Source organism: Haemorhous mexicanus, chromosome 22 (assembly GCF_027477595.1).
Source record: "Haemorhous mexicanus isolate bHaeMex1 chromosome 22, bHaeMex1.pri, whole genome shotgun sequence".
Classification (NCBI taxonomy): domain Eukaryota; kingdom Metazoa; phylum Chordata; class Aves; order Passeriformes; family Fringillidae; genus Haemorhous; species Haemorhous mexicanus.
In genome coordinates this window covers 7232126-7250746 of record NC_082362.1, presented here as the reverse complement: position 1 = coordinate 7250746, position 18621 = coordinate 7232126, and the positions used below count along the sequence as shown (strand labels likewise).

The 18621-nt window shown below is 63.3% G+C and overlaps 2 protein-coding genes across 2 annotated transcripts; both read left to right on the top strand.

Annotated features, from left to right (window-relative positions):
* Positions 1 to 413: 413 nt before the first annotated feature.
* On the top strand, positions 414 to 14155 carry BLTP2 (bridge-like lipid transfer protein family member 2). The gene is made up of 39 exons (XM_059865686.1): positions 414 to 517; positions 1200 to 1329; positions 1593 to 1639; positions 1917 to 2079; positions 2159 to 2277; positions 2622 to 2682; positions 2894 to 3092; positions 3255 to 3378; positions 3747 to 3871; positions 3957 to 4024; positions 4118 to 4266; positions 4505 to 4623; positions 4865 to 5028; positions 5138 to 5402; positions 5512 to 5717; positions 5875 to 6970; positions 7197 to 7388; positions 7465 to 7667; positions 7745 to 7863; positions 7939 to 8159; positions 8270 to 8460; positions 8546 to 8645; positions 8718 to 8920; positions 9215 to 9509; positions 9622 to 9779; positions 9864 to 10070; positions 10174 to 10273; positions 10470 to 10652; positions 10810 to 10931; positions 11010 to 11165; positions 11239 to 11360; positions 11641 to 11821; positions 11898 to 11984; positions 12085 to 12195; positions 12281 to 12416; positions 12633 to 12757; positions 13105 to 13206; positions 13287 to 13421; positions 13602 to 14155. Exons 1-39 carry the CDS (start codon positions 447 to 449, stop codon positions 13782 to 13784), a joined length of 6738 nt encoding a protein of 2245 aa, XP_059721669.1. The 5' UTR covers positions 414 to 446; the 3' UTR covers positions 13785 to 14155.
* A 594-nt stretch (positions 14156 to 14749) lies between these two features.
* Positions 14750 to 18412, top strand: RSKR (ribosomal protein S6 kinase related). The gene is made up of 12 exons (XM_059865907.1): positions 14750 to 14806; positions 14894 to 15103; positions 15795 to 15878; positions 15956 to 16024; positions 16194 to 16263; positions 16972 to 17079; positions 17208 to 17248; positions 17346 to 17373; positions 17478 to 17567; positions 17641 to 17729; positions 17799 to 17909; positions 18000 to 18412. Exons 1-12 carry the CDS (start codon positions 14750 to 14752, stop codon positions 18219 to 18221), a joined length of 1179 nt encoding a protein of 392 aa, XP_059721890.1. The 3' UTR covers positions 18222 to 18412.
* Positions 18413 to 18621: the final 209 nt, after the last annotated feature.

Sequence of the window (18621 nt, the reverse complement as noted above, 5' to 3'; positions counted from 1 at the left end):
AACCCAGTGCCAGACCCGGTGTCACTCCTCTCCCATCCTGGTGCCATCCTGGTGCCATCCCTCCCATCCTTGCTGACCCCATGCCGGTGCCGCCCTGGTGTCACCCCTGTCCCCATCCCGGTGTCCCCGTGCCAATGCCGTCCTGGTGTCCCCGCTGTCTCCATGCCGGTGCCGCCGCGATGCATCCCTGTCCCATCCCCGCGTCCCTGCTGTCCCTCTGTCCCCGTGTCCCGATGCCGGTGCGGCCCTGGCGGGGCGCTGCGGCCGCCGCTGTCCCCGGGCAGGCGCCGCCGGGCCCCGCCCCGTCCCGCCCCTCCCAGCGGCCACTCGGGGTGCGCGGGCGGCCCCACGGGCGGCGGCGGCGCCGGGGCCGGGGCCGGGGCCGGGGCGGGCGGGAGGGAGGGGGTCTCACCGGGGCCGGGGGCCGCACCGGGGCCGTGCCCGCCATGCCGCCGCCGCTGCCCGCCGCGCTGCTCGCCGTGGTGCTCGTCGCGCTGCTCGCAGGGCTGCTGGCGCGGTCAGGGCCTGGCGGGGGCTCGGGGGACGCGGCGGGAGCTCGGGGGTGTGACGGGGCTGGGCGGGGGGCACGGCGGTGGCACGGGGGTGACAGCGGGCTGGGGGTGGCAGCGCGGCGGGTGGGGCTCTGCTGGGCTGGGAGGAGCTCGCCAGGGTCGAGGGGAGGCCCGAGGTGCTGGCAGTGGGGGTGCGGGTGTTTTGGGGGCCCGCGGGAGTTTTTGGGGTGGTAAGGGGGGGTTGGGGTAGTGCCGGGGGTGCGGGGGGCATGCGGGGCTAGGGGTGAGGTGTTGGGGGTCTGGGGAGAGGGAGCAGAGGGTAAGGGGGACAAAGAGGGCTTGGGGGGTGTCAGGAATTTGGGGGGCTCGCAAGGCTGGGTGTGGAGGGGAGCCTGCAGGGGATTGGGAGGTTGTAGAGTTTGGTGTCACAGGCTTGGGGGCTTGGAGAAGTTCAGAGGAGCTCACAGAGGTGGGCATAGGGGGCCAGGGGGTGTGGAGGTGTCTGGTCTTGGGAGGGGGCTGTCAGGGATTGTTGGGGATGGTCCTGCAGGGTTTCTTCTCCACCGTGAGTTCCTGGAAGCTCCTATCCAGCTGAGGGTGCTGGAGCTGACGCTCAAAGGATGAAGGGCATCTCTAGACCCCAACCCCAGTGGGCAGGCTGACCCTGGCCTTCCCCCGTCCCCACAGATGGCTGGCATGTCGCCTGGCTGTCACCTGGTGCCGGCAGAAGCTTCATGCAGAGCTGAAGATCGGCTCCTTTGGTTTCTTCTGGGCCCAGAACATCAGCCTCAAGTTCCAGCGGGAGCAGCAGACTGTGGTGGGTACCTGGGCAAGGGGTGGTTGCTGCCAGACAAGGCAGGGAGGGTGGTTGCTGTCACTTCCAGGCTGGCAGCAAATCCATGGAGCCACTCTCCTGTTGAGCACCCCCAGAGCTGGTGCCAGGCCCTTCCTCCCATGGCCAGACTTGGGGTTTTGCTGTTCCTTGCATGATCCCAGGCACTGGGAGTGGAAATGTTGAGATGAGCATCACAAGGCAGAGCCAAGTTGTTTCTTCTCTGACCTACCTGTGTGTCCTTACAGGAGATCGACAACATCTGGATCTCCAGCAAACTGAGCCGGGAGCTGCCGTACGTGCCCCCACCCCAGCTCCCTGCCTGCTCCCTTTGGGGGTCTGCCTCACCCCTCGCCCTGCTTGCCATCCTGCTGCCTTTACACCTTTCTGCCATCCTTATTGCCCTGTGGTCAGCTCTTTGAGGGAGTGACCCACGCTTGGAGGTGACAGTGTCTTGTGGGTGCCCTTGTGCTGGTCCTGCACGTCCCTGGGGTAGGGGAAATCCCTGGTGGCAGGGCCAGGTGTGCCAAGTGTGAGCTCTTGTCAGAGCTGCCTGTGCTGTTGCTCCCCAGGCGCTACTTTGAGCTGTGTTTTGGCGAGGTGCGAATCCGCACGGATCTCCAGAAAGGCCCTGGGTTCCAGCCGTCCGTCCCAAAGGCTCCCAGAGAAGCTGATGGAAATGAAAGCAGGACAGAGCTGACCCTTAAACCCTCCCTGCTGAGGCTCCTTAGCCAGGTGAGGCACTGGCTCGGTGAGAAGCTGCTGTGGGCTGCGCTGCTGTCGGATATCCCTCACAGCAGCACCTTCCCCCCAGCTCTTTTCCATCCACATGGATTCCATCAACATCATGGTTCTGCACGTGGCCACCTCAGAGTCTCTCTGGCACATCCAGGCCAGCCAGACACGTCTCCTCCTGAATGGCAATGGGAAGAGGTAATGCTGCGCTCGTACCTCTGTCTGCTTCCAGGGCAGGGAAGCTCCTCTGACCCCAGCCTTGTGTCTGTCCTCTCTCTGTCCCACTCAGCAGCATCCTGTGTCACCTGTGGTGTGACGCATTAACCTCCTCTGAGGCTGGCCTGGTTCCTTTTCCTGTCACAGGAAGCTTGAGTTGTGTGTTCTCTAAATAGTGTGGCGTGCATGGAGTTAGGGCATGCTCTGCTTTTGGGAGCACTTGGAGCAGGGACCTGGGGGTCCCTGTGTCCCACAGGAAAGAGGGCAGGAACTTGTTTTGGCAGCAGCAAGATCCACATCCTCCTTCTGTTCTCTGCTTTCCCCAGCCTGACATGCGAGGTGAGCCTGACAAAGGTGAACAGCAAAGTCCTCCGGAGCAGCCAGCTGGTGAGTGCTGGAGGAGGGAGAAATGCCACGCTTGGAACCTGGGCACTGCCTCTCTGGGACACGCTGAGGACCTGTCCCAGGGTGTCCCTGAGGCTGGGTGATGCTGCCAGGTGCTGGGCTCTCTGCTGTGCCCAGCTCTCCACCTGCAGCAGGCACTGGGAGGGCACTGTGTGACTCCCTGTGTGCTCTTTGCTGTGTCCCCTGTGTGCAGGATGACACGTGCCTGGCAGAGCTGGCCCTGTCACTCTCTCTCTCCCTGGAGATCAGCAGCAAGCGGCGCCTGGTGGGCGTCCGGCTCTGCGTCCGCACGCTGCAGGCAGAGCTGCACGAGGGGCTGTTCTGCAGCCCCCTCCTGCACCACGTCACTGCTGGGACCCAGCACAGCAGCGTGGGGGAAGAGCCCAGCACAGGTCAGGACAAGGACAGGAAGAAGCTTGGGGCAGGGCAGGGGCTGGTGGCCCCCATAGTTGCCTGTGGAGCCAGAGGGGTTTGGCTGTGGGATCACTCCCTCCCGCTCCCGAGTGTGGGGGTTTGGGCAAGTCCTTCCCGTGACTCTCTCTGTCCTTCTCCAGGCCCAGGGGAGCCCTCAAAATCCCTGTCTGTGCTGAGCAGGGACACACTGAAGCTCATCCCCAGGAGGGTGGAGATGAAGCTGGAGAACACTAGCATGGTGCTGTCCATGAACAGCCAGAAGAGGTGAGGGGCAGGCTGTCCGAGTCCAAAGTAATGCTGGGGACATGGACCTGGGGACAACTGTACCGTTCCCTGCTCATCCCTTGGCTCTGCTAGACTGCAGAGAGCAAGTTCTAGAGCCCACTCCAGTGGGAAGGACTGAGCTGGGGCTGGGGCTGAGCTCTTGGGAGGGAGGAAGGCACGTGAGCTGGTTCTCCAGTAGGACAGCTGAGGGAATCCTCAGGCAGTGGAATGAGAGCACTGAGCTGTGCTGCAGCTGGGCTGCTGTGTTTGTCCATGCCAGCATGCTGATCAGCTGGTGATGAGAGACAGGGAGATGGAGGACATGACAGTGCAGTTCCCTCCTGGCAGTGACACCCTGTGTCTTCCAGGCATCTCACCTGGAGCCTGAAGCTGCTGCAGTTTCTATATCAGCGTGAAGAGGAGCAAATCCCATTGCGCAACTTCACGCCCACCTCAGACCTGGACCAAATGAGTGTAGACCTCCAGCTGGAGGGCAAGTAGCCAGGAGGTCACTGATGGGACAGGGCTGCCATCACTGCCCCCTGCCACCCCTCATTTGTCCTCCTCTGTCCCCCCAGATGGCCTTCTCCTGTCCCAGAGCCGCCAGCGCATCGTGTGCCTCAACTCCCTGAAGACCAGTGTGCAGGTGAGCGAGCACTGGGCACACTCTGTCCCCTGGGGGTGGCTGGTTTGGCTCCTGGCATGGGATTTTTGCCACCTGGCCCTTTCCCTGCTCTAGGTCACAGCCATTGACCTCTCGGCTGCTGTGCTGCTCAACACCTGCATCATCCACTACCGTCACCAAGAGTTTTCGCACTGGCTGGGGCTGTTGGCACAGGAATACAGGTGCCGGGCGGTGCCTGTCCCCAGCCAAGGGCACAAGGGAAGGTAAACTTGGCTTCAGTGCAGCTGCTGGTATCACAGCTTGTTTCCTCTTGCTGGCCACGCTCTGGCATGGTGCCTGGGCACTCAGCACCTTATCTGTGCACCGTCTGTGGGATGGGGAGGCTGGTCAGGAGGTGATCAGGGAGCCCCTGCAGATAGGACATCTCTCTGGGCCTGTTCCTTGCCAGGCTCTGTGGCACACAGCTCCCAGTAACAGCCCATCCCTGCTTGTTCTGTGCAGGAGCTATCCCCAAATCCTAGCACCCATCATCCTGTGTGCCTCGCTGTCCAACGTCAATGTGTCCGTGCAGCTGGGGGACACGCCACCCTTCGCCTTGGGCTTCAACTCCATCTCTGCAGGTACAGGCTGGATCAGGGAGGTGCTGGGCTCTTCTTGGGGTCTGCCAGAGAGGCAGCAGGGTGGGAGTGGAGAGGGTGGTGCTGCCGCTGTGCTGCGTGCGTGCGTGCGTGCGTGTGTGTGTGTGTGTGTGTGTGTGTGTGTGTGTGTGGCCAGGGGCTGTCAATCCCTTCTTGGTTGTGTCTGGGGTGCCCATGTTTGGGTGAGCCTTGCCTGCACTTCCCCCCTCCTCTGTGCCCACAGACTACCAGCACCTGCGGCCACAGAGCGTGCACCAGCGAGTGGTGCTGGCCGTGGACCACCTGTGCTGGCGAGTGGGCAATGACTCCCACATCCAGCGTGCCCCACATCCCCCCAACATGCATGTGTGGGGAGAGGCCCTCATCCTCGACTCCTTCAACCTCCAGGTGAGGGGCAAGCCGAGGGACCAAGAGGCGGCTTTCAGTCTCAGACTCCCATGTGGGTGGCACAGGGATGTCCTGCAGCCTGAGAGTGATCATCCTGTTTGTCCTGCAGGGCAGCTACAACCAGCCCCTGGGCATGTCCAGCGCCCAGTCGGATACGCTCTTCCTGGATTGCACCATCCGTGGGCTGCAAGTGGAGTCGTCTGACACCTGCACTGAATGCCTAGCCAGGGTCCTGCCCCTGTTCTGCCCGCAGCCTGGTGGGGCTGAACTTGCCAAGCAGCCACCCTCTGCCTCCAGTGAACCCTGGGGGCTGCTCTGGAAGGTGGATCTGAAGGTGGAGGATGTGAACCTTTTCACACTCTCAGCTGTAGTGGGTAAGTAGCATCCAAGCTGATCCCAGATGGCTGTCCTGGAATAACCCTGCAGTCAAAGGAACCTGGCATGTTGTGCTGTGCCTCCAGCACTGACACGCTGTCTCTCCAGGTGCCCTGGAGCTGCGGCTGGACACGCTGACTGTTCTGGGAAGTGCTGAGAGCTGCACGCTCAGCGTCCAGGGCATGGTGCTGGCCTTGGTGAAGAGCATCACTGAGAAGATGCAGCCATGCTGCAAAGCTCCTGCCATCCCCAACCCGGTGGCCAACGTCTCCGTGCTCTCTGTCACCTACCACAGCAGCATCCGCTCCCTGGAGGTTGGTTTGGCTGTTGTTGTTGACTGCTTTGTCCTGTTCTGGGGTTAGATGGGGCAGGGGGAGGATTGGCTGGCACGAAAGGTGCTGTGGGGAGGATGGGGCTGTTCAGCACTGGCCCTGGCAGTGACGTGGTGCCTGCTCACTTTCTCTGGTGCAGGTGCAGTGCGGCGAGGGGCTGGCAGTGCTGTGGAGCCCACCTGACCACATGCACCTGTACCATCACACCCTGGCCACCCTGCAGTGCCACGAAGCCTTGCGGAGCGCCCTCGGCCACAGGACGCTTCCCTGCCTGCCCCCAGAGAGCCCCATGTCCCACCCAGCCACCCCTACTGAGTCACCAGCGCCCCTCCAGCCAAAAGGGCCCCCTCCCAAAAGACTCCTGTCACTGTCCCTGGAGCTGAGCTCTGCCAAGCTCACAGCCTTTGTCTCTGAGGCCAACTACATCAGCCTGGCTGCGGAACGGACCTCAGTCAGCTGGCATGGCGGTGCCCTGCATGGCTACTGCCCTGAGCTGGCCGCCGGCTTTGATGGACACAGCATCTTCAGCTTCAAGGAGGTGGAGGTGAAGCTGCTGCCGGAGCTGGAGGAGGTCGTCCGGCACCGCGACGCCTTCCCCACCCTGCGCACCCTCCGCAACCGCAGCTGGGCCTTCTCCTTCGCCAGCGTGACCATCGAGTTCCCCTACCAGTACGACTTCTCCCGCACGCTGGACGCTGCCGTGGGCGTGCAGAAGTGGCTGAAGGGCCTGCACAGGCCCGGGCGCCCCGCCAGCACGGCCCTGCCCCCTGACCTCCTGCTCAAAGTCACTCACTTCTCCTGGGTCTTCCTGGATGACGTCTTTGAGGTCAAGTTGCGAGACAACTACGAGCTGATGAAGGACGAGAGCAAGGAGAGCGCCAAGCGCCTGCAGCTGCTGGACGCCAAGGTGGCCGCGCTGCGCAAGCAGCACGGGGAGCTGCTGCCTGCCCGCAAGATCGAGGAGCTCTACGCCTCGCTGGAGAAGAAGAACATAGAGATCTACATCCAGCGCTCGCGGCGCCTCTACGCCAACACACCCATGCGGAGGGCCCTCCTCACCTGGACCCTGGCCCACCTGGAGCTGGTGGCCATGGCTGATGAGTCCTTCCATGGCACGGAGCGTGTGTTGGAGCAGATGAGGGACATGGATGATGTCAGCCCGTTCCCCCCAGAGGGTCTGGAGATGGTCACCCAGTGGTGCCGCATGATGAAGGGCACAGTTGGCAGCTTCTTTGGTGAGTTGCTTTGTGGGAGGGTGCCCTTGGAGGACAGCATGATGGCTGTGTGGCCTGGGCTGGCACCACGTGGTGTGTAACCAGGGAGGGAAGACGATTTTTGGTGGTTCAAAGGGAGCGGGAAGGAAGCAGAGGTGTTACAGGATGATGGCTCCCATTGTGTTCCAGAGTGGGGGGCTGCCTGTCTCTTTGCTGCCCCAGCCCTCAGCCCTTCCTTCCCCCGCAGTGCGGATCCGTGACTACCCGCGGTACCTGTTTGAGATCCGGAACTGGCAGCTCTCGGGCCGGCTGCTCGGAGCTGAGCAGTGTGGCCAGGCCTGCTCCCGGCGCCGCCAGCTCCTGAAGCTGGGGCTGCCCTGGGGTGATGCCACGGTGGAGAGGAACATGCCACCCTTGAAGTTCTACCATGACTTTCACTGTAAGACCCGGAGGATGGGGGGCTCTGTGGTGGGTAGGGACAGGACAAATGGCTGAGCCAACCTCCGTGTCCCCAGCTGTGATCTCCCAGTACACCATCGTGTGGGGGCCCTGCTGGGACCCGGCCTGGACCCTGATCGGCCAGTGTGTGGATCTCCTCACCAAGCCCTCAGAGGACCCCAGTGCCCCATTGCCCTGGTGGGACAAGAGCCGCCTTCTCTTCCATGGAGACTGGCACATGGACATTGAACAGGCCAACCTGCACCAGCTGGCCACCGAGGTGGGTGCTACTGGACTGGGGAGCAACATGGTGTGGGGTCAGCTCACACCTGCCTCTCCTCATGCCTGACCTTGCAGGACCCCTACAACACTACAGAGAACATGCACTGGGAGTGGAGCCAACTCTCCTTCCACTGGAAGCCTGGGCAGTTTGTCTTCAAGGGCAACTTGGATATCAATGTCCGGACAGCCTCCAAGTGAGAGTGGGGCCACAAGCATGGGGGGCCCTCACCAGTGCTGGGGGGTGACTGGGGTCTCTTTTCTGCATTCAGATATGATGACTGCTGCTTCCTGCACCTGCCTGACCTGTGCATGACACTGGACCTGCAGTGGCTGTGCCATGGGAACCCCCATGACCACCACGGCGTGGTGCTGCGCTCCCCTGAGTTCCTGCCCGAGGTGCCAGTGGGGCAGCAGTATGACTCCTACCGTGCCTTCCGCTCCGAGAACCTCAACCTCTCCATCCGGATGGACCTGACACAACCCAGTAAAGGTGGCTGACAGTGTTCTGGGGGTCCCTTGGGGACAAGGGGCATAGAGCAGGGCTGGTTTTGGGTTGTGTCCTGGCCCCATGGTTCTGGCTGATGGTGGGTATATTCTCAGAGTACTCCCAGCCCCGCATCCTGCTCTACAGCAGCACCCTCCGCTGGATGCAGAATTTTTGGGCCACATGGACCAGCGTGACACGGCCCATCTGCCGTGGGAAGCTCTTCAACAACATGAAACCCAGCAAGAAGAAGCTGGGGCAGCATTACAAGCAGTTGTCCTATACTGCGCTCTTCCCCCGACTGCAGGTAATTCCCAGGGCTGGGAATTCAGTGTTTCCTCCCTGCTCTGCCTCTGTTGGACTCTCAGCTCCTGCTCTCTGCTCCCTCTCAGGTGCATTACTGGGCCTCCTTTGCCCAGCAGCGGGGGATCCAGGTGGAATGCTGCCAGGGACACATCTTCACTCGGGGCACACAGCGGCTCATCCCACAAGGTGAGTGGGAATCCTGTCAGCAGCACTGCAGGTACAGCAGGGCCCTGGCTGACCCCTGTCCCTGTCTCCCAGCTGGCACGGTGATGCGGCGCCTCATTTCGGAGTGGAGCATCACGCAGATGGTGAGTGACCTGAGCCAGGTCACCGTGCACCTCATGGCCTCCACTTGTGATGAGAACGCTGACCACCAGCTCGACACCCTGGTGAAGAAAACCCACCTGCTGAGCCTGTCCTCCCTCACCTACCAGCGGCACAGCAACCGCACAGCTGAGGAGGTACCACTGCAAACAGGGCACAGCAGCTTGTGCTGGTCTGGTGGCAACTCCAGGACAAGGGGATGTTGGTTGTTGGATGCAATAGGGAAGGGATTTGGCTGGGGAAGAGAGAGAACTTCAGGGCCTCCAATCTACCTGACTTTGTGCCCATGCTGTGGTCCCTGGGGTGGTCTGAGCTCCAATCCCCATGCTCTGCCTGAAGGGCTGGCAGGGCTTCTAGTCCCAGTGCACAAGGCCACTGGGCAGGGCCAGGGGTGGCTTTGCTGTGCTGAGGCACTGACCCTCTGTGCCCAGGAGCTGCCCCTGCGTGATGGGGACGACGGTTTCCACACGCATCAGCTGCACTTGGTGGACCTGCGGGCGTCCTGGACCACCACGAACCGGGACATCGCCTTCGGCCTCTACGATGGCTACAAGAAGGCGGCTGTGCTCAAGCGGAACCTGTCCACCGAGGCCCTGAAGGGGCTGAAGATCGACACACAGCTGCAGGCCAAGAAGCTGAAACGGGGCCCCCTCTCTGCTCACTCCATCCCTGCCAGAGTGACCGCTCCCATCACCAGCGGCCGGCCTGAGAGAGCCTCCTCAGGGGGTGAGCACAGTGGGGAGGGGAGCAAGGGGAAGCACACAGCTCAAAGCTGTGCATGTTTCTGTACATTTAGGACATCCCCCCACAGCTTTGCACTGACCTTTCTTCTTCCCAGGGGCCTACATGCTGCAGAAGCTCATTGAGGAGACGGACAAGTTTGTGGTTTTCACAGAAGAGGAGTCGGGGGCCAGCGAGCAGCTCTGCGGCATTGCTGCCTGCCAGACCGACGACATCTACAACCGCAACTGCCTCATCGAGCTGGTCAACTGCCAGGTACCTGCCTGTCCCCTGGCTCTGACAGGGGCTGTGCCTGCCCCAGAAAGGTCCATCCGACCCCTGGGGTCTCTCCCCCCACAGATGGTTCTGCGTGGTGCAGAGACAGAGGGCTGTGTGATCGTGTCTGCTGCGAAGGCACAGCTGCTGCAGTGCCAGCACCACCCCGCCTGGTATGGGGACACTCTGAAGCAGAAGACATCCTGGACGTGTTTGCTGGATGGCATGCAGTACTTTGCCACAACAGAGAGCAGCCCCTCTGAGGGGGAGCATGGCCAGCTCTGGCTGGAGGTGAGCATGTGGGTGAACTATGTGAGGGACAGGCAGTGCTGTCAGTGCCCTGGCCAAGCCAGGGAAAGTGGGGACAACCAGCAGTGCCTCCTTACCTCCCCAGGTGAAAAATATTGAGGAGCATCGTCAGCGGAGCCTGGACTCGGTGCAGGAGCTGATGGAGAGCGGGCAGGCAGTGGGGGGCATGGTCAGCACCACCACAGGTACTGCCCACCGCCTGTGGGCTGCTGTGCCCACCCCAGTCCCAGTCGGGTGTGACCCCAAGGCTGGTAGAGCTGATAGCACCTGTCCTGTCCCTGTGTGGCTCCAGGAGGTGGCTGATGCTCCAAGCCCTGCACTGTGCAGTCCCACTGTGCTGGGACATGGCAGTCTGACTGTGGTCCCTCTGCCTGTCCCCAGACTGGAATCAGCCCTCGGAAGCCCAGCAGACCCAGCAGGTGCAGAGGATCATCTCTCGCTGCAGCTGCCGCATGTACTACATCAGCTACAGCCACGACATTGACCCTGAGCTGGCCACGCAGATAAAGCCCCCTGAGACCCCTGCCAACCAGGAGAAGGAGGATCTGCTGAAGAAGCAGGAGGGTGGGTGCATCCAGGCAGTGTGCTGTGGTGGTTAGAGCTCTGGGCTGACCCATGGCTAACTCCAGGGGTGGCTGAGGTCAGAGGGCTGCATACAGGAAGGGTCCCCAAGACATTTCTAGCCATGCTGAGGCCCAGCTTGCCCTTTGTGTCCCTGCAGGAGCTGTGGACACCTTCACCCTGATCCACCATGACCTGGAGATCTCCACCAACCCCGCACAGTATGCCATGATCCTCGACATAGTGAACAACCTGCTGCTGCACGTGGAGCCCAAACGCAAGGTAGCCCACGGGGCTCCAGGTGTCTGTGCCACTCACTGCACCCAGGCAGTCCTAACCTTGCCCTATTCCTGTGTCCAGGAGCACAGTGAGAAGAAGCAGCGGGTGCGTTTCCAGCTGGAAATCTCCAGCAACCCTGAGGAGCAGCGCAGCAGTATCCTACACCTGCAAGAGGCTGTGAGGCAGCACGTGGCCCAGATCCGGCAGCTGGAGAAGCAGATGTACTCCAACATGAAGGTGAGCCCACAGCCCTGGCTCCCTGGGATCCACTCTCCAGGGCAGAGGGTGCTGAGGGTTGTCTGTCCTTCAGTCCTTGAAGGATGACAGCAAAAACGAGGTCCTGCTCGACCTGAACCACCGGCTGCAGCAGCAGCTGAGCCAGGAAAAAGCTGACCTGCAGCTGGAGAGCGAGGAGCTGAACATACTGATCAGGTAGGACAAGGGGGAATGGCTTTAAATTGAGAATAGGTTTGTATTGGATATGAGGGAGAAATTCTTCCCAGTGAGGCACTGGCACAGGTTGCCCAGAGAAGCTGTGGCTGCCCCATCTCTGGAAGTATTCAAGGATTGGCTGGGTGGGGCTTGGAGCAACCTGTGACAGTGGGAGGTGTCCAACCCAAACCATTCTGATTCTATGATCTCAGCCTTCCCCAGCGTTGTGTCCCCCTTACTCCAGGACTCCCACATCCCAGCTCTCTCCTCTGTGCTGCAGGTGCTTCAAGGACTTCCAGCTGCAGCGAGCCAACAAGATGGAGCTGCGAAAGCAGCCAGAGGACGTGAGCGTGGCACGGAGGACTGAGTTCTACTTTGCCCAGGCGCGTTGGCGCCTGACAGAGGAGGATGGGCAGCTGGGCATTGCTGAGCTGGAGCTCCAGCGCTTCCTCTACAGCAAGGTGTGAAGTTGGACAGTGCCCACAGCCCCTGAGCTGGGGATGGGGACATTGGGAGCTGATGGCTTTGTCTGCACAGGTCAACAAGTCTGATGACACGGCCGAGCATCTGCTGGAACTGGGCTGGGTGACCATGAACAACCTGCTGCCCAACGCTGTGTACAAGGCAAGTGGCAGCTGAGGGAGCAGCTCTGCATCCTGGGGACCCACGTGGTGTGGGCAGAGTGGCCTGTCCTCACCCCAGCCACCCGACCTCTTCCCTGCAGGTGGTGCTGCGTCCCCAGAGCTCCTGCCAGTCTGGCCGGCAGCTGGCCCTGAGGATTTTCAGCAAGGTCCGACCTCCCGTGGGAGGTATCTCCATCAAGGAGCATTTTGAGGTGCCAGGGCTGGGCCGGGAGGTGCCAGGGTCTCTGTGGGGCACAGGCAGTGTGTGCCTGGCTCTGACATGTCACTTTCCCACAGGTGAACGTGGTGCCTCTCACCATCCAGCTCACCCACCAGTTCTTCCACAGAATGATGGGTTTCTTCTTCCCTGGCCGTAATGTGGAGGAGGAGGAGGTGGGGGATGAGGAAGATAAGTCCAAGCTGGTGACAACAGGTGAGAGGCTCGTGATCACCCTCCTCTCTGGATGTCCTTGAGTGGCTCTGGCTGCGTGTCCAGGATTATGTTTGTGGGCAGCTGCTGTCCTGCCGTGAGTTGAAGAGCAGGGATTTGTGGTCTCCCCTGTGGAGGGGGAGATGGTGGGAGGGTTGGGGTCGTGGCTAACCCCTGGCTGGACACCACCACCACCACCTTGCACCCTGTTTGCCCCAGGGATCCCCGTGGTGAAGCCACGGCAGCTGATCGGAGCCGATGACTCGCTGGGCTCAGGGAAGGGAGTTGCTCAGGGACTTAACCGGACATCAGGGGTCAGAAGATCGTTCCGAAAAGCACCTGAGGTACCTCCTGCTGCTGTGAGGGGGGAATCTGAGAGCCCTGCTGTGGTGCCAGTCTGTTTTCCCTTAACTGCAGGGCTGGGTAGCCATGTCCTCCCACACTTCCCTCCCACGCTTGTCTGCTTTCTCCTGCTCCCTCCCACCATGAGGATTTGCATCCTTTACAACCAGGCGCCTGCACGCTTGATGTGATCGCTGTATCTCATTTTTCCAACACCGTGCCAGAGCAGCTCTCACCTTTCCCTGATGAAGCAATGCTGTGGCCTAGTGCCCGGCTGTCCCTTCCCTGCTGGTTCCTGGCTGTGTCCCTTCTCCTTCCCTTCTGCTCATGGCTTCTGCTCTGTCCTCAGCATCCCGTGGATGACATCGACAAGATGAAGGAGCGTGCAGCCATGAACAACTCCTTCATCTACATCAAGATCCCGCAGGTGCCACTCTGTGTCAGCTACAAGGTGTGGGACCAGTGGGACAAGGTGTGCTTGGGGTGGTCTGGGCCATCGTCCCCACACTGCCTGACACCTCTGTCACACAGGGGGAGAAGAACAGCGTGGACTGGGGTGACCTGAACCTGGTGCTGCCATGCCTGGAGTACCACAACAACACATGGACATGGCTGGACTTTGCCATGGCGGTGAAGAGGGACAGCCGCAAAGCCTTGGTGGCACAGGTACGTGGGACCACGTCCCTCTCCCTGCTCCTGGGGCTGCTCTGCCCAGGATGGAGATGGTAATCCCAGGGTGGGTGGCACGCTTCCCAGCATGGGAAGCAGCTGCACTGGCTCAGCAGCTCAGGCTGTCACCCGGGGTGTGGCCACCTGGGCTGGCTGAGCCCCCTGACTCCCGGGCAGGTGATCAAGGAGAAGCTGCGCCTGAAGCCGGCCGCGGGCGCAGAGGCCCGGGGGAAGCTGGAGAGCAAATCCGACGGGACCATCCAGCAGCAGGAGGAGGACGAGAAGGCTCGGCTGCTCATCGGGCTGAGCGTGGGCGAGAAGAACCCCAGCAAGAAGTCGATCTTCGGCAGGCGCAAATGACGGCAGCACCCGGCAGGCCGGGAAGGGACTTGGGATGCCCCGTGCTCCTGCCTTGGGGAGGCACCCCGAAGGCAGAGGGGGGGCTGTGCTGCTCAGCAGTGCCTGAGGAGGGCTCAGCCACGTGCAGGCCCTCTGTAGCCCCGTTGTTGTGGGGCAGGGGTGGAGCAGCACGGGGATGTGGGGCACAGGGTGCTCCGGGGCTGCTTTGTGGGGTGCAGAACCCTCGTGCCAAGGGCCCCTGGGAGCTTCCCCCCCTCCCTGCTGTGCGGGTGCTGGGCCCAGCCCCTGGGCCTGGTGAAGCAGCAGGATCGCTCCAGGCTGGGAAAAAGGGGAACGGGAGAGAGTTTAAATAAAGAGTTTTTAATTTGGAACAGGCTTGGGTCAGTGGCTTGTTTCTTGCCTTGCCCTGCAATGCTGGGCTCAGCACCATGCCCCACCTCAGCCCGGCAGCCCCCCATCCTTGGGGGCTTCACCCCTTGCCCTTCCCCAGCAGTTGCTCCGGGCACCCGATTTGGGGTCAGGGCACACGAGGGCTCAGCCTGTGCCTTTACCCCTCTCCGTGAGGGGGTAAAGGTCCTCTCTGTGAGCCCAGGGCTATGCTGGGGCTCGGCAGGGACTGCAGGCACCCCCTCAGCACGGGGGGTCCAAAGAGAGAAGGAAAGGTTGAAGGGGGAGCCCCAGAGTGTGTAAGGAAGGGGTCTCGGAGAGGGGCTGGGATCAGTCCCGGGGGTCCTGGGTGGGGGTGGGATCAGTCACGGGTGGGTGAGCAACCCCCAGGTGTGTAGTGGGGGTCCCAGATGGGGGGGGATCGGTCACGCTTGGGTGTCACCGTTCAAGGGGCAGCCCTGCCGCCGAGCCCCGGGGCGGGGGGTGGTCGCGGCGGGCGGGGCGGGGCGGGGCGGCGGGGTTATGTAAGGCGGCGATTACCGGGGACCGGGCCCGGGGCGCGGCCGGGCGGCGCCGCGATGGGAGCGACGAGCAGCGGCCCCGGCCCGACCCCGGCTCCGGTGCGGCCCCCCCAGGTGCGTGCGGCGGCATCAGCCCCGGGAATCCCCCCGGGCATCTCCCGCCCCGGGGTCCCCTCGCTGACGCTATCCCCGGTTCCGCAGGGCCGCGCCGTGGGGTCGTGGGTGCGGGCGCTGTTGAGCCGAGCAGGGTCGGTGCCGGTATCGGTACCGGTGCCGGTACCGGGGCTCACCTTGGCCCCGCGGGGCCCCGCCGAGGAGCCGCCGCTGCCTGGGTGGCCGCTGCCGCAGCTCGTCTCGTTGTTCCTGCCGGAGTTCCCCGTCCGCCCCTCCGCCCGCCAGCAGCAGCTCAAGGTGCCGTCCCGGAGCCCCCACCCTCCGAACGGGGTCCCGCTGCATCCGAACGGGATCCCCGATCGTCCTCCCCCGGGCGCGTCCTGCCCGTGCATCCCGCCCCGGCCGTCCCGGGCGCCCTAACGGGTCCTCTCGCACCCTGTACCGGTGTCCCTGCTCGTCCTACCGGGGCTCCTGCACGTCTCTACCGGGGTCCCCCAGCGTCCTGAGCATCCTCCCGCGCCGTCCGCGCACCCCGTGCCGCCATCCCGGCATCGCCGACTGCCTTACCGAGCTCCCCTCGCACGCTCTGCCGAGTCCCTGCGCATCCTACCGGCGTCTCGGCCGTTCCGCCGGGTCCCCTTCCATCCCCGCCGCCGCCGGGCGCCCGTGTCGGGTCTCGGTGTGTTCTACGGGGGTTCCTCCGCACCCCACCGGAGTGTGGCATCCCACCGAGGACCCGCGTGTACCCGCGGGGGTCCTGTCCTCTGTCAAAATCCGCCGCTGCCGCCTTGGGGTCCCCGTGTCCCTGTGCCCCATACTGGGTCCCTATGAATCCTTCTGGGGTCTCTGTTGGGTCCTCCAGGTCCCCGTGTGTCCCCAGCGTCTGCTCTGGGTGCTCTGTCCCCCTCACCTTACCCCCCGCAGGACCCCAGCCTGAGCCCCCCAAATCCATCTCCATGGCGTGCTCAGCCCCTGTTCCAACCCTCAGATCCTGGGCTTCGTGGCCAAAGGCTCCTTCGGGACCATCCTCAAAGTGCTGGACTGTGGGAGGGAGAAAGTCTGCGCCGTGAAGGTGGGTGCTGCCCCTGGGGCCCATGGGTGCCCCCACCTGCCCTCTTCCCCCCCCTTGACAGTGCCTCGCCCCCCCAGGTTGTGCCCAAAGTGGAGGTGCTGCGCCGTGACACCCTCAAACAGTGCAAAGAAGAAGTCAGCATCCAGGTGAAGGGGGGCCCAGGAGGGACCCCAGCCCGTGAAGGGGTTCAGGGTGGCCATGGGGACCCCAGGAGGCCGTGGGAGCTGCGGAGGGAAGATGGCAGAAGCGGGGTCCCCAGCCCCTCGCAGCCCCTGCCCCGGGTGCCGCTCACTTTCTGCGCTTTTGTGTCCCCAGAGACAGGTCAGGCACCCGTTCGTGCACGGGCTGGGGGACAGCTGGCAGGGCCAGCGCCACCTCTTCATCAGTGAGTGACCATCTGCCCGCGGGCTCCCCCGGCCCCCCCTGCCCGCGCACGTGTCCCCGCCGCCCGCACACGTGTCCCCGCACACGCGCGCTCCCCCCGCCGCCCCGGGGCCATCCGGGCGCTGCGGCTCCCGGCTCCAACCCCGCACCCACCGCGGGCCTGCGGGTGGGGACACGGATGGGGACAAGCCACGGCGGGGCAGGGACCAGTGTGGGGGTGAACAGAGCACCCCAGCGCCGGTGCCTGCCCGGACCTGACGGCTGTGTCACCTCAGCCCCTGCAGTTTGTGTGCTCCCAGTGCCTGTGTGACCCCCAAGGACCGCTTGGTCACTTTGGTACCTCGTGTGGTCCCAGGTGCTTGTGTGTTCCCACTGCCAACAGGGCTCTGGTGCTGATGTCAGCCTGGTACTTTTACGTTCCCATGCCACCTTACTCATCCCTATGTCACCTGGTGCCTGCACTGTCCTGCTGCTTGTGCCACCTTGCTGCCTTTATAACTCCAGCGCTTCCACCACCTCAGTGGTGGAGTGACCCCTCTGACAGTGGTTCCAGTGACCCCTCTGCACCCCTGTGTCCATGCCACCCCAGTGTCTGAGCCCTCTGCACCCCTGTGTCCATGCCACCCCAGTGTCTGAGCCCTCTGCACCCCTGTGCCCATGCCACCCCAGTGTCCCTCGTGCCACTAAGGCATGTCCCCTGTCCCCGCAGTGTGCACCTACTGCAGCACCGGGGACCTGCATGCGCTGTGGCGCGCGGCTGGCTGCCTGGCCGAGGCCACCGTCCGCCTGTTCGCCGCCGAGCTGGTGCTGGTGCTGGGTGAGTGACCCTCCACACTGGGGACAGTGACACTCCACCAGTGTCCCCACTAGCGGAGACTCAGGGGTGGCAGTGGGCGCTGTACTGGGAGGGGACACATGGCACTGATGGCTCTGTCTTGTCCCCAGTGTACCTCCACGACCTGGGCATCATGCACAGAGATGTCAAGGTGGGTGGCAGTGGGGCTGGGGGCTGGAGCATGGGGTGGGGGGGGGTCTCTGAACCCCCAGCATGGAGAGGCCACCTCAGTGCCTGTCTCCTTTCAGATGGAAAACATCCTCCTGGATGAGAGAGGTAAGAGCCTGGTGGCACTGCCTTGGGGACACCCCATCTGTGGGGACACCCTCTCAATGGGGACACTCTCTCTACGGGTTCCCACGTGATGTCTGACCCCACAGGGCACCTCAAGCTCACTGATTTCGGCCTCTCCCGGTACCTGCAGTGGGGCGAGCGAGCCCACACGATCTGTGGCACCCTGCAGTACATGGGTAAGGTGGGCTGTACTGGGGGGGCTGTGCTGGGGGGCACAGACCCTCGGGTGCTCACCTACTCTCCCCACAGCCCCAGAGGTGCTGAGTGGCGGGCCCTACAGTCATGCAGCCGACTGGTGGTCCTTGGGAGTCCTGCTCTTTGCCCTGGCCAGTGGGGAGGTAAGGACCACAGGGTGAGGGGACAGGGACACCTCAGGGAGACCCTGAATTCACTCTGTGCTCCCCCAGTTCCCTGTGGCTCCAGCGGGGGACCATGTGGCCATGCTGGAACGTGTCAAACAGAGCAGCTACGAGAGCCCACCCGAGTTCAGCCCTGAGCTGGCCCGGCTGCTCGCCGAGGTAACCCTCCTGCCTGGATTTTGGGGTCCCCACTGGCCCGTGGGCTGGATGCCGAGATTTCCGTTCTCACTGTCCTCTCTCTGCCCGCAGCTGCTGTGCCACAACCCCCTGTACCGCCTGCGCTACCTCCACCACTTTCAGGGCCACCCCTTCTTCCGCGGGGTGGCCTTCGACGCTGACCTGCTGCAGAAGGACCCGGTGGTGGTGGCAGTGGCCCCGCGACCCCCCGAGCAGCCCCCACCCGACCCCGCCACTTTCGCCGACTTTGACTACGACCTCGCCGCCCCCCCGGACCGGCCCTGGCCTGGCTGAGCCACCACGGCTGGGACCCTCGGCATCGCTCAGGGACATCCCCTCCCCCGGCAGCGGGTCGGACCCTGCTGGGCCGGGTCCCCAAGGGGTTTCCCGGGTACCCCGGATCTCATCCCCGGGTACCTCAACTCTGTACCTCTCCCCGCGGGAGCAATAAACCCGAGAGCCGCGGGCACTGCTGCGGGTTCTGCCCTGACTCGTGGTGGGCAAAGCGGGACCACAGGGGCGGGGGCGCGGGGCTGGACCCCCACCTCGGGGCGGGCCGGGGCAGATCTAGGGGGCCGTGGGGGGGTGGTTTTCCTGGGGCAGGTGATGTGGGCAAGCTGAGTCCGCCTGCCCATCCTTCTGTCCATCCGTCCGTCCGCTCCCCCGGCACTGCGCGGCAGGGGCGTGGCCAACG

What these genes read in the sequence shown, in the direction of transcription:
- RSKR (XM_059865907.1), top strand. Translation starts at nt 14,750, where the DNA reads ATGGGAGCGACGAGCAGCGGCCCCGGCCCGACCCCGGCTCCGGTGCGG. An exon ending in CATCCTCCTGGATGAGAGAG is followed by an intron (nt 17,374 to 17,477) that starts GTAAGAGCCTGG and finishes CTGACCCCACAG; the next exon opens with GGCACCTCAAGCTCACTGAT. An exon ending in TGGCACCCTGCAGTACATGG is followed by an intron (nt 17,568 to 17,640) that starts GTAAGGTGGGCT and finishes CTCTCCCCACAG; the next exon opens with CCCCAGAGGTGCTGAGTGGC.
- BLTP2 (XM_059865686.1), top strand. Translation starts at nt 447, where the DNA reads ATGCCGCCGCCGCTGCCCGCCGCGCTGCTCGCCGTGGTGCTCGTCGCG. An exon ending in ACGTGGAGCCCAAACGCAAG is followed by an intron (nt 10,932 to 11,009) that starts GTAGCCCACGGG and finishes TCCTGTGTCCAG; the next exon opens with GAGCACAGTGAGAAGAAGCA. An exon ending in CGTTCCGAAAAGCACCTGAG is followed by an intron (nt 12,758 to 13,104) that starts GTACCTCCTGCT and finishes CTCTGTCCTCAG; the next exon opens with CATCCCGTGGATGACATCGA.